The 14,578-nt window shown below is 42.8% G+C and overlaps 1 protein-coding gene across 1 annotated transcript in view; it reads left to right on the forward strand.

Moving 5' to 3' along the window:
* Positions 1–518: 518 nt before the first annotated feature.
* LOC108888549 (A disintegrin and metalloproteinase with thrombospondin motifs 20) overlaps positions 519–14,578 on the forward strand; it is a 77,006-nt gene continuing 62,946 nt past the window's right edge. The window contains exons 1-3 of the mRNA XM_018684595.2: positions 519–1,041; positions 1,222–1,583; positions 5,757–5,925. Of these exons, the coding sequence (XP_018540111.1) occupies positions 951–1,041; positions 1,222–1,583; positions 5,757–5,925 (622 nt within the window). The 5' untranslated portion in view covers positions 519–950. The remainder of the gene's footprint in view (positions 1,042–1,221; positions 1,584–5,756; positions 5,926–14,578) is intronic.

Raw genomic sequence — 14,578 nt, forward strand, 5'->3', positions numbered from 1 at the left:
TAAACAGTAGTAAATTCAGACACACACACAAATCATAGTCCTTATATTGGTATCTGTGACTATCATAGATACCAAGATTGCAAGAGGCTTCGACATACTGAGTATATTCAGTACACATATGCACAGTATCTGCATGCAGTGTAGTCTCATACATCAACTCATAGTACAGCTCCCTCTTGATTTATTGTACTATATACAAACAGAAACAACAATGACACCATGATTTGACCCAGTATTTCTCTGACAGTTTCAATGAAGGGAGATTGTGATAAAGTGTTGGGGGGGGGGTTGTTATATACAGCCAGTTATAGTCTGACCATACTAGATTTTTGAGATCAATACTAAGAGTAAAAATATGTTTGTATTTTACATTGGCAGTAATGACTGCTGAGGACAAACCTAAAACCCTGAATTCCAGGTGAGATTGTTGCCATTTTCACATAATGACTGACACTGCAGTTGATTTCCAGGTTTTCCAACACTGCAGCACTCAAGCCTGCCCCGTGTGTGGTGGTCGAGGCGCCCTCACCATTGGCTCGGGAGCCTATAGGGGCGTTGCTTCGCAGTTTGAGAGTGCTTAGGGTGCACGGGGTGTTCTAGGGATGGCTAAGGGAAAGCGTACTTGGCACCGATCCCTCCTTTCAGTATAGACTGCAGTTTACATTAGGCAGCAATTTTTTTTCTTCCCTAGCGCGTATGTGTGTGTCAGGGGGATGAATGTGTCATAAATAGTTCGCGTTTATAGAGGGTAGTGGATGCATGTTTAGCAATGCAATGAGGCCAGTGCACTTTGCAAGACTTGCGCTGCTGCAGAGAGCCTCCGCGGATCCCACGACCTGTTGCTGCTGACAAGCCGGGGGAAAGGGAGAGGGAGTAGGGGAGCCGCTCGGGGGAGAGACAGAGGGTACTGCCTTGGAGACGACAGCCTGGGTTTCTTCGCGGAGGAAATCATGCAGTTTGCAATCTGGCTGGTTGGACTAATGTGTCATCTGTCAGCATTTGTCCGGGACACGTTGCAATACCGATTGCATCCAAAACAAGGTAGTATTTTGATTTATGGTTGAGTGATACGGTTGAAGGTGTTTTAACAGTTATTTGTGGTGTTTGAGAGTGATGCCCGGTGTACAATGGAGTTGTCAGTCTGCAGCTGCGTTTATTACTTTGCTGTTAAAGCCGCTACTTTGTCTCTGAAGCGCAACTTTCTCTGACTTTTTGTTGCAGAAAGCTTCATCAAGCAGCTGTCATCGTATGAAATCATCACCCCGCTCCGTGTGAATGACTTCGGAGAATCATTCCCCCACACATTGCACTACAGAAGGAGACGGAGAAGTTTGAATGATGACCTGTCAGGCTTACGGGTTCACTACAGGATTGATGCGTTCGGGGACCGCTTTCATCTCAATCTGACCGCAGACTCCGGCTTCATCGCCCCCTCTTACACAGTGACACACTTGGGAGCGGAACAGAGCAACGGCACGGACTCCTACTTTCATGACCCGAGCGATATGCGCCACTGCTTTTTCCGCGGACACGTCAACGCCAAGAGCGAGTACCCAGCCGTCTTCAGCCTGTGCACTGGCCTTGTGAGTATTGACTTTTAACCGCCGTTAAACCCCCCCTTTTTTAGGCGATGCTGACAGGCCATCCACGCTTCTTCGCAATTCAACGAATTCCATCCATTCAGTTCCCCACATAACCCGCAGCTTGAGTGAAGTGTGCAGGAGTGTAACAAGTGCAAGTGTTACTGGACTAATGGACTAATGCATCTTACTGCCTGTGGGGGTGATGCTGCTATTCCACAGTGTAGTCTGGGGATCAGGGTGGTGTAAATGTTAGAGAATGGGGCATTCACTCTGCTCAAGTGCTCTTGAGCAAGAGACACTAAAAGCCCTGATCAGCTCCACCTAGAGTTGTTGTTGTTCTGTGGCTGACCCTGCTCAGGAGAAGGCAAGCAAAGAGTCAGATTTTGATAGTCATTTAAGTAATTTATCAATCACAAATGCCAAACATTTTCTGGTTCCAGCTTCTCAAATAGCCCGACTTGCTGATTTTTCAGTTTTATATCATTGTACATTGGATATCTTTGTATTTGGGACTCGCAATTTCAAAACGAGAACTTGGGATGGAAGTTTTTTCCAAAGTTTGATTCATGGAAAAAAAATCATCAGACCAGTTGCTGATGAAAGTAATGATTAGTTGCAGCCCCAAATTGACATTATCCTTTAGTCTAAAGCGGCTGTTTGCTTTTTGATTGCTCTTTATGATATCTGTTAGATCTTATGGGGCTGTAATGGAGTTATTGCGTAATAATGAGTTTACGGATCCTGATGCTCAAGCCTTTGCTGACTCCTGTGTGAGAGAATCTGATAAGTGTTGAAGGGGATGACTTCATGGGTCACATAAGGTTACTGGTCCAGGGGCAGGGGGTTGACCTTAGTCGCGCCAGCCGGATTTTGGTGTGGACTCTGCGGTGGTGGGGGGTGCTTGGCTGATACTGCAACACAGACAGGAGGACCATAGCCTTGGAGTCTCTCTGCCCGTCATAACCCCTATCAGTGACATAATCCTTATTTTAGATAGGTGCACTGTGTACAGTACCAGGATAGCCTGTCACAGAATAGGTATCAGATGCACTTTTTGAACTAGTACATTCACAATGCATGAAGTGATTGTACTCCTGTTGTACTCCCCTTGCATAATGATTAAAAATGATTGTGTATTATCTCATAGTGGGGATTAAGTCCCATTTGCTGTGGCTTTTGAGAAAAGAGACTACCACATTTAGTGTTTTGCAGTGTTTGTATAGCAATTTAAGACACGAGGTATGCTGGAATCATCAGGGTAATAAGCTTTTAATTGCCCCTCTGCCCAACTTTGATGTATGACTCGCTTATCCAAACATGTTTGCATCCTTTTTCAAGCAATCTTTGTTGCTTATCCGCATCATCACTCATTGAGAATGACAGGACAATAGAGACAGCACCAGAGGCTATTGGGTCATAAATGTGTCCGTATCTGATCACTGGGGCTTAATGGCCAGGCACATTTTGTTGGGATGAGGTCATTAAGGAATAATTAAGCCCTAAAACAAAGGGGTCATTCTAGAAAAAGCAGGTTCCCCTTTCGTCCAGAGTTGCTTAAAGCCGTCCCCAGGGGGGATTCAGGGGGGAGAGCAGGGTTGAGGAGCTTTTGGCCTTTTCAAAGTGAGCTGTGATGGGCAGAAAAGAGAAGAAATGCTGTGAAGAGGAGACAACTGCCAATGAAGGCTGAGGGGGACTTAAGGATTGCTCACACTGTGGGAAATGTTAGTTCCTGAACAAGCTCACTCTCTCAGCGCACTCACATAATAGAAGTGCGTGGTGAGTCACTCTGTCCTGAGAAATGAGGCTATCTTCATTCCAGCGCCAAGTGATGTACCTCTGTGCAAAGATCAGGCTCATGACACCTTTATGTCCTATTTAACTTTAGAGATTGACTGCAACTGTACGTTACTTTTGGATGACTCAGCACCAACAGGATTTGAGAGCGTCTTTGTGGGACTTAATAAAGTAGATGTGTGCCAACAGTCATTCCATCCATGTCATGCATGTGACCTTGCTTCAAATAGGAGTCCCTCAGTTGCAAGGGTCCAGTTCAGCACCCGCTACTGAACAGCAACAATTGTGTCTGTCCAAACTTTTGCCAGATTTGCCGCTGAGCTAATGCTGGGAAACCCTGAAACTCTGCCCCCTTCCATTGACTAAACAGAGCATTTGTCTGTTCAGCCCTCTGTTAACACCACATGAGAACTTTAGGAAGGCTCAACCATAATCATCTAATTGAAGTTAACTCACCATAGACAGTGATTTACAAGATACAGGTAAACATCTACCAGTTGTTACACTGTATAAATCATTCATTACATTCAGATCACTACAACAGTAGTTGTAGCAAAGCTGCAGCATTCTCATGTTTAATTAAAAAAGTATCTAAGTACCTATAATCTTCATGCAGGAATAATTAGACTCACAGTCAGATGAGACTTTTAGCTGTTGTTTCTGAGGTCAAGAATTAACTTTGATGTTCAAAACAGATTGCTGTTTTTACACATAGGATGGCTCATATGATTAGATTTGTCATAGTCAGTGATCAGTAATTTCACACACGTAAATGCTCTTTAATATCAGGTATTATCTCATGTGAGATCCAAAAATCCAAAATGTCAGTATATTTTGATCCACCTAATTCATGTTAATGTCCAGTTTCCTCACACACTCCAAAGAAATGCCGTTAATTTAAGGGGAGAGTCTCTGTTGCAGTTTATGATAGTGATGGGAAAGTCATATCTGGGGTCTGTTTCTCCGAATTTGCTCAATACTTGCTGGGATGATATTAGGGAAATATAGTTGTGGGTGAAATCATTAATTGTATATTCACTATTTACCTACATTGGGCTTGCAATGCATCAGCATATCTTACTCTAAAATTAAAAGGACAGATTGGTAACTACTTGTCTCAACCTCTTTTCCAGAGAAAGCATTTGTCACAGCATTTCATCTCTAAACTGACCAGATTAGATAGATACTTTATTAATCCACATGGGAAATTCACAAGTTCCATGACCAGTTTCATATCCTAGTGAGGATGATTTATTCCATTTGTCTTTGGTAGAAGATCATTGTTGATGGATTTGTACAAACACTTGCAGTACATGCTGTCATGCCTCACACTCCAGCAAAGTAACTGGATTCTGTCAACACTTTGATTCATTCCTGCTTGTCAGAAAAGAGGAGACTGTAAAATTTCAGGACGTCAGGGACAGAGCCAACAGTGTGCCACTTTGAGACTCTGGGGTCTGTTTCTTGTGGTGCAGTTGTTTCTATTCTGTGTCGTGTTTCCACAAGCTCATTACACTGCAGCGATGAACACATGCAGCGCTTAAGGCCTGTAGCACTTCAGAGGAAGTATGGTGTATACGTGCGAGCCAACTAATCCTTCACTCTTTGAAAGGCGGAGAGGAAAGGTACACATACAGTTTCAGTTTATACACGTTTTCCATATCCGATTTGTGTGTTTTCCATTGTCAAACATCCATCACTTGTGGGGATGGTTATGGAATAATGCTGCCTTAAAGATAACATTCCAGTGTCCAATATCCTGTTTAAGTGTGCGCATGAAATTACCATACAAACACCATTGTGTCTCATGGCCGAGTGAGCTAAGAGGCTTTGTGAGGGACTGAGCTGCCAAATCAATATTAGCATTCCTCTGTCAGAAGCTCTGTCCATGTATGATGATGTCACTCCTCCCAGTGTCAGGTTGTGACGGAAAATGCATTTTCACTGGTAGAACAAGCACTCCAACTTAAGAACTAATGCATGAAGGTATGAAATGTTTTACTGCATTATGATGACTTACTCATGTATCAGTAAATGTATAAAATGCGTAAAATGCCCCACAATTGTTTTTGATTGAATTAACTGACTGACAGTGAACTGTTAGAGAAATTCTCTGACCTTTCTGAGTCAGCATGTTCTTTCCATGTGCACCTGCCAGAAAACAGAACTTGCTCAAAAGCATGGAAATAATGTGCACAGCAGTGCTCAAGGGCAAAACACAATGACTGCAATTAGATCACAACCTCTATAAATGAAATTATGCCCGTATCTGTAAACCAAACCTACACACATACAGTACAGTATGCACACATGCAAGTGCATGCTTCATACCAAAGCCATCAATGACATCTCTCTCTCTCTTTTTTCTTTTTGCTCTAGATTGGGACTTTTACAACGCAACATGGTGAATATTTTTTGGAGCCTCTTATAAATGCTGTGGGGGAGGAATATGACGAAGAGCAAAACAAACCTCATCTTGTCTATAGACATGACAGAAAGAGGAACATCTCGAATGTGGAGAACAACACAGAGCCCTGTGCTGCCTCAGGTAACAAACTACAGACTGCTTAACTATACTGCCTGTAACCACTGTCTGTCTGACTTTCATCCACAAGACATAACTCTTGATGACCTGCATTCACTTTCTGAGCCATGGCAATAAACTCTGCCTAAAATGAAAATTATATTCAATCACGATCTTTCGCTTGCATGTTACCCAAAAGATTTCAGCCTTGATTAAGGGGTGTTGCTGAAAACTCCTCATCTTAATTAAGCTTCAGCACTGCCTGGTGTTTTTACTCGTGTTCTGCTGGAGCATTCAATCCCAAGTCCGTGGCATGGGCTCAGAGGGAAGGAATAATTACTTTTTAGGTTGCAGTTACAATGAAAAGAACTGGAGAGGTTTTCCGCTTGGGAGGCTGCTTGAAAGTTCCCCCAGTTTCATTTGAATTTTTATGGTAGAGGCCTTTGGGTGGTGGAGAGGCCTTCAAGAGAAAGCAGGGTTGACCGAGTGGAGTGCACCGCAATGGAAGGCCTTAGAGTTGTCCTCGCAGGGAGCTCCGTGGGCGGCCTTTGTTGTGGGATGCAATAAATCTTTTATGTGCAGACCGCTTGATTTGCTTGTTGTCTGAACCCGGCCATTGTCGCTTGGTGGTGGCCATTGTGTGTGGCGGCAGTTTAAAGAACTTGGACTGACCTGATGGGCTAGGCCAATACCTCCTTAATATGCTTTGCCCTTTCACTCACTCAGTCTGTGTGTGGTAAACAGAGACTGAGAAATCTTGAGGGTCTCTCATCCCCCACTCTGAGGCACTTTTAAATATACTCTTCCTTAAGAACTGGGTGAGCGAAATGTTGGTGAATGACCCCTGACTTGTGCTGTCCTAGGAGTATCCATTGCCACTCAGTTATCATTCATGTCTTTGCCAGTTATCATTTAGTATTTGATTATTGCTTAATGAGATACAATCTGATTTTTCATCTCAGAACCTTAACCTAAACCATAAACCAATATACTCCTTTTAGAAATAACATTCAGTGTACAGCAGGAGATAGCAGGGAGGATGACGTGTATATAAACGTGACACCTGTAGGGCTTCATCAAAGGGCAGCAGGTAAACAATAGGTAGGATTAAAAGAACCAGTAAGGTTGGGTCAGGACTATGAGGTGTCCCAGGCTATGGCTCCTCAGCTTTATCAGATAGGCCCCTCTCCAGATACAGTGATAAATGGGCTCTTTGAAGGTCTCTCTGAGCCAAGACTAACAGACCTGTCCTGTCTTTTTATGGGAAGGAGTGTAGTACACGCTGCTACTAGCAGGTTAGATATAAACACTGGCTTGGCGCGTGTCGCTCTGCTTGCAAAACACCCTTAGTCGCTGCTCCTGGTCTTGGATTTGGACATTTGCCTCTTGGCTTTGGTCATATAGGTTAAATTCCTTGAGAAAATGTGTAGCTCTAGCTCTGTGTACTGTGGCCTTATCCCTGTAGGTCTACCTTTCTCTTTACTCCATTTGTCTGTACTGTACATCTGTCTCTACAGGCCCTTTCTCTTCTTTGTGTTCCTCATCAGACTAAATCAGTCTCTAAATATGGGGCTTCTAACCACAGCCTAATTGCTGAGAGAGGAAAAAAAGTGTCAAGAAATACAGGACCACCAAGTAGAATCCTTGTTAGCTGAGGAATTAAGTGCTGGATCTCTTAGGATCCGTTATTTTGGACTGTGCTCTTAAAGCTGAGACTTGTACCCCTCTGTATATTATAGCAAAGGTGATAGAGAATTTTGTGTAAATACTGTAAAAAGTTTCTCTTTTACTGCAGTGAATCTGTGTCCCTAACCAAACTAAGTGCATTGTTTTTGCAGATAGTAGATAATGAGTTCCCAGTAAATTAGCAACATAGGCATTTCTAACATTTTGACAACAAAATCATTATACTTCAGTGCAATTGCATGGCAAAACCAAACTATAAAAGGACCATAGAGTTGAATCAACATCTCTCAAAAGTCTTTATAAAAACCAAACATATTTTAGCGTACAATATACTGTGGGGCTATTGGACTGTATTTAGATTAGATTAGTGTACCTAATAAACTGGTACTCAGGGGTTAACAAAAATATATATTTTTTTATAAATTTTATTTCCGTTTAGTGCACCTCAGTTTTCATTATAAGTCCCACAGAACCTGATTCATTGCAATTCCAGAAACAAAAGTTTCTGATGTATCTTAGATTGTAAATGATGGACCCAAGAACCTGCATTGTTAGCAGGGGGCAGATTCCATTCCCTGTATCTACTCTTTTTGAGGAGCTATAAAAGCACTCTTTGTCAGGGTCAGTCATCTTATGGTCCTCTCTCTTTTTCTCTTTCTCTCTTTCTTTCTCCACTTTATATTCCTGTGAAGAGGACTCTTGTCTTAAATCAAAATTGGGAGCTGGAGTTTGAGTGCTGAGGGGTTTGGCAGTTTTGGGACTTTGAAGAGGTTTGCAGGTTGAGAGGCCTCATAGGTCCAACCATATGAGACATGAAACACATGAAAATGCAGAATAGCCAACAATACCTCCAGTCTGCTAGCCAGGCAGCCTCTCCCATCTGTAAAGACTGTATTGCAAAACTTGTTCATTCTTTGTGGTGATTATTCTTTTTTATGTGGTTTTCTCTTCATAGCGTCTTGAAAGAAACTATCGTTTTTGAAAAAGACTAAGATGAAACAAGCTGTGTTTTATCAAGAAGATCTCCAGGAAACAAAATGTGTAGCAGAAAGATACCTCTAGTGAGATAAGCTTTTCCCTCAGATATGATGTCTCAGAGTACAGCTCTAGTGCACCACAGGCGGTGCCAAGAAACAACTGGGACTTCTGTATCTAGAGGCAGTAAGAGTTTCCAAAGTTTGTACAGCCTCTGCACACCTTTGCAAAAATGTGTTGAAAGGAGAGGAAGGCTATGTTTTCACATAGATGAATTTAACAAAGATAAAGTTTGTTTTCAATTTTGCGCTTGTCTTCCCTGACATGTACAAATACTTGACTTTTTCGCACATGTGCCGTCACTACCTGTGAAGTGTCAGGGGTAGAAGTGCAATGATGAGGGCTCTTAAAGTGTTACCTTGATGGAAAATGATGCTTTGTTATTTCAGCACTCGAGATGTGGCTATATACCTGTCTTGAGCTGCTTTTATTCACTGTGTGTGTCATGCGCTGTTGATAAAGCATTTCGGCATCATTCTATGTGCTGTTGTTGAATGGATGGACATGTTTTAAATGCAAAGTGTCAGACTAAAACCGCAAATCAGATATATAAGAGTTAATCAAATAATCTGAACAACTTTTGAAATTAGGCCTCAATGACTGACATTGCTAGCAACTGCATCAGTCTTCTTTCTCTGTCAGCCGACCTGGGTGGTTCCCCTGTTGTTTAGAATACCTCTGGAGTAGATAGCTGTTGAGTGGGTGATTAATGTTTTAAAGTCACAGAGTGGCTTGTTGTGCCTGGTTTTGGCTTTTAAAAGCCTCTGGGGAAGAAGCTTAGTGGGCTCAAATCACAACACAGCTCCGACCTTTAATGACACATTCTGCAGGGTATCTGTCTCCGAGCTTGCATGTGAATCCCTGCGTCGTCCTTCGATAGAGATAGCCACAACGATGAGGGCGGCTTACAGATAGGGGCAGATTCTTCTTCTGTTCTCCTCCCTTTGCTCTCTGAAATCCATGTGAAGACAAGCAAGAGACGGAGGGAAAGGGAGCTGCTCAGTATCTCTTTCTCACAGTTGTTGGCTCTGAGTCTCAAGCTGTGGGGTGTCATATTTTGTCTGAATTAGAAACAGTTTATTGAATACAGACAGCTTGACAGCAAACATTACCAGCTGAAAATCCAAACATCATTGTTGCAGTGTTGGCTCCCGAACGTTTCACCCAATTTCTTGATGGCTGACTGAGGGCAGCTGGGACGGCCAAGTGACTTCCTTTGATGCGGCAATACTTGGCACACACGGCATCAGTGCCCCCTGACCCTCAACACAATCATTGTATAGGATTCCCCCCTTGGTGCCCACTGTGTATACATGGTAGTTCAAATGCCAGCATCAGGTTTTTGGTCAATGGGTTCATTTACATGGAAAAATGCCCTCCCCCGCCTGGGGTTTGAACTAGCCGACTTGAATTGCTGCCCGCTCTCCCTTTGCGCTTTCATGTATGTGAATGGAAGCACTTGTTGATTGTGACCTCACTTCCCTCTTTGTTTGGAGTCACTCACTGGATGGGTGGATGTGACCTTGAGATTTTCCCTCCCTAGAGGTGTGTGGTTACTGGGCTTGCTGGCTTGTTTGCTGGGACTTAGTTGGAACTATGTATGCATTAAGCTCTTTGTTTTCCTCTTAACTCCAGCTCTTGACAGGGTTCAGAAAGGTGGCCAGCCAGGGTGTGATGGACGGATGCTGATCACTCAGACAACCTCTCTCACCTTTAGGGTCTGGCTTTAGATGGTGTGGACCTTATGAATGTCAGATGGCTCCAAAAAGCTTAGGCTTTCTCTGTGCCCTCGTGCCCCCTGGACAGACTGAGCCTACCCCATTCCAGAAAGTACCTTTTGTTACTTGGCAAAAAAGTTTGTTTTGGGCTTTTGTGTACATGGTGGTTTGCTTTTAGTGTGTGTTTGTGTCCATCAGGAGAGCATGTCACCTCCCTGGCCTGTCAATGGACCAAGTGTCCCACTGAGTATTGGGAATTGCTGACTGAGCAGTGCAGAGGAATGGAGAAAGGAGTTTCTTTCTTCATGTGTTTGAGCAGCCCTGGCCTGCGCTGCATGTGCCTGTCGGTCTTTCTCCAGAGCTTGGCAGAGGCCCCAGCCTTTTCTCGAGCTCCCACTGCCCGCCTCTCTGCTTTTACACCTGCTTCTCTGAAGTAGCTTTCTTACCCACTGCTTTGTTTTTGGCCTGGATAGAAAAAAAGCAGAATTCTTTCTGTCTTTTGATTGTCTGACTCTGATAATTTTCTTTAAAACACTAAGATGATAATATAAGTCTTAATTGTAAAATGATTTGAAAAATGTGTTTTGCCATACACTGACTATGAGTCTTGAGCCAGCACGTGTACTAGCTTTGTGTAATGTGCAAGTTTCCCTTTCAGGCATGATGCTCTGTTCCATCATTACCTCATATTTCATAACACTGCATGACAGATAGTGCAAGCAGCTAATAATATTGTCCATTGCACTCACTGTCATCTGGTTTTAAGATAATAGATAGTCTGGACAGGGCTGAACAGGGCTGGGCAGCTATAGACAGTCTATAACTTTAATAGCTGCAATGTGTCTGCGTGCCCTGAGGCCTCAGCCCCATTGAACCCAATGTGTTGTGTTGTCTCGGGAGTTCCCGTGACAGATTCCAGCTGGGGCTATTTTCTGCCGCTGTCTACTGTCTGGGCATTCTTAACAGATGGCAGCTGATTGGAATGGTTAGAGCAACTTGAGTGACAGTGACTGACTGCATGGTGGCATGGGTGACAGTCAGAGGTGAGAGGGGGTAACAGGTGAGTGACAGTTTCCCACTGAGGTATACTGGGGAGAGGCAGTGTCCAGTGAAACATCAGTGTCATCGCCTGCGGCTCTGGCTGTTTATCATATGAGAGGCCAGACATCAGTCAAAACTGCAGACCTGCTTTGGAAATGTCAGGGCAAAAGTATTGTTGAAACTACTGTTTCAGGGTCTTAAAATAGGTCTTTGGTATGTTTGTACTGAAGGAGCATTACTTATTATTAACTTACCAACGTCCACAGTTTTAAGTGTTTGTTATATTCAACTATAGTCACACGGTATCATCATAAATGCTGTGTGTTCTTAAATTAAGGATAATTCTGGTTTATTCAGTGTTTATTTTCATGACTTCTCATAGTTTCATGACTTTTTGTAGTCACCAAAGAGCTTGCTGAGATCTGGGATCTGATCTAAGTCTTGAACCAGTACAGGACAAAGAGATTTTCAGCCATTTTTTGTCATTAGTGCATTACAAATTTCATCCAGTCTTCACCAAATTTATTGCATGACATACTTTGCTGAGGCACCAAAAACTAGCTATTTGCTGTTTGATATTCCACAACAAATACCTTAAACTGGTTGCCACATTCTTGTAGACATGGCACCTTTAACATAAACTACAGCCTTTCAATGAATTGTGCAGATGCAACCACATTTCTGGGTCACTGTGACTTTTCAAATTGGATATAATATTCCTGTAACATCTGATGATATTTTATCTTTTAACAGCTGGTCTACATGGCTGCTGTCAGCCAAGGAGAACAATGTGTATTTTGATGCAGATCCAGGTGCCCATTTTGAAACAATTTCTGTTCTGTACAGCCAACTAAAGGGTTTGTGCAGTCTTGTAGGAGGTTAGTGGAGGGTGTATTTCTTTAAAACTGAATGTTAGAGGCCTTGCAGTGTGATCCTGACAAAAGAAAACACTCCAGGCCCCTGACCATCATTAGGAGTCCAGATCCATTAGTAGTGTTTTGTCTCCTCAAAGGAGGTCTGCTACTCCAAACACATTCTTCAGCTGACCACCATGCTGTCTTTAGCATGTCTCTGAACTGAAAATAACAACTGAACTCTGAGAGCACTGTAAGTGCACAAAGCCCACCGTCTTCCAGTGAGGTCAAAAGCCATGCCACTTCACTTTTAAAAGCCTTCTTCAGCAGCAACAATTAGCTGCCTCTGCTTCTCTCTGTCTAGCCACAGAATTGCATTTAATTGTGCCTCTGTCTGTGGGAGTTTCAACATTTTTCTCACTTGAGTTGTACTGTCAGTTAAACTGCAGTAACTAGAGTGCCTGACCTCATATAGAACCAAGGCATCACCTATGCTCAGTGTAAGGTATACTGTCTATTTAACAGGCACCCAGAGAAATGGGGCGCTATAACTCTCAGCAGGTCATTGTAAAAGAATGTTAATTAGTTCAATGAAATGTGTGTTCCCCATTTTGGGCTCTTGGCATTGATACTTTTGACAGAGAACTGAAGGAGAGTTAAAGAGCAGCTCTTTGATCTGGGTTAGACAGTCTTCATGTACATGAATGGGCTTGCACATAAAATTATTCCATACTTGAATGTTTTTAAATGAATGTGAATAAACATGGGTATGCATTCAAACAAACTGAAATTTTGAAATATGTGTGGACTCTTCAGTCTTAATTGTGTGAGGTAAACATGTTATTTAATGAATATCAGCTTTGTTATATAGTATTCTTTGTGTTTGATTAAACTTTGGCACAAAGCTAAAAGGGTTTTTGCAAATTTACAAGTCGAGTAGGCGTTAGAGCAGAAAAGTGAAGGTGGTGTGGGTCTGTTTTAGCTTTGTGCATGCTGGAGCCAACAAAATTACAACATTTATAAATGCTTACTCATGCCATGCAGGACTCGCTTTATTCTTCCCTGCTATGAGGAACCACTGGAGATCAGTTTTATAGGCTCATGGTCATGAAGTTTATGCTAGCATTAAAAGAAATTGAATATATCTAATTTTTCACGTTTTGATGTTTGGTAATCAATTCCAGAGATGTAGATGTGTAGGTGATGCTGATCTGGTGCCCAGTGCGGAGAAAGTGATGTCATGTCTCTGTGTGTCTGGCAGGTCAGGGCAGTCACCCCTGTCTTCTCATGGTGTAAGTAGCAGCTCACTACCCAGTGAGAGGGGGATTTTAACCTAAGGCGATTTGGGAAAGGTTGTGTGTGGCTAATCTGCACTGATTCAAAGGCTATTATAACAGAGACCATATTTCCTCCTCCTCCTCCTCCTCTTCTCTTTTTTCATCTCACACTCGCTTGCTCTGAGTCTTAACACCAATTTCTGTGGATGTACGTACATACTCTTCTGTGCTTTGATAATCCCTTTGATGTCAGACTGTCTGCAGTGATGAGTCTGTTTAAGGGGTTTAGTGTAGTGGGCCTGGCCAGAGATTTTTCCTGGAAAATACAAAGCTCTGTTCTGGCCCAGCTGCCTGGGCTGTGTGCACGGGCACAGACGGGCTTGGCGCTGACTTGGATGCTGGCGCTGGCATGGGGTTGGGCCTCATGGCGTCAAGAGCTGTGTGCCATTGTGCCAGGGAGTCACGCTCCGCCTCGTGTCCCTGCTGGGGGCATTGCTTAAATAATCTCGGAACGCTGTACGAGTTGTCCTTCCTCCTTTTTTTTTTTTTTTTTTTTGCTTTTCTCTGACCTAACACTTACACACAATCTCTCTCTGTCTGGCTCTTTGGAAAGATTGAGTGTTTTGAAGACAAAGGAACTCTTCACCATAATCGGGTTATCCAAAGTTGAGGAGGTTGTTTAGGATGACGGACTCCAAACTATGCTTGCCTTGTGAATACTGTCAATTATATAATTACAGAAAATGGTTTATTTACTGAATGTCATTAGATGTTCAGATTTTTTGTTCATTCTTAGAGGTATCCAAGTTTCCATAAAGGCAACAGAAAACACTGCAGAAGGCTGTATGTGAAGAAAAAAATTTTTTTTTTTCATGATTGCAAAAATTAGAGCAAGGCATTTTAGTAATGATGGAAGAGTAAATTGGCCTGTATGTTATGCTGTCTCTATGGACAAATTTTATGCATGTATGTGTAATTTAGTCTGCATCAGCCTTAACCTTTGCAGATCCCTCTTTTCCTTTCCTCCAAAGAAACAAACTCTTCACGCTTTCCTAGTCTGTGTTTC

This window comes from Lates calcarifer, linkage group LG10 (genome assembly GCF_001640805.2).
Source record: "Lates calcarifer isolate ASB-BC8 linkage group LG10, TLL_Latcal_v3, whole genome shotgun sequence".
NCBI lineage: Eukaryota > Metazoa > Chordata > Actinopteri > Centropomidae > Lates > Lates calcarifer.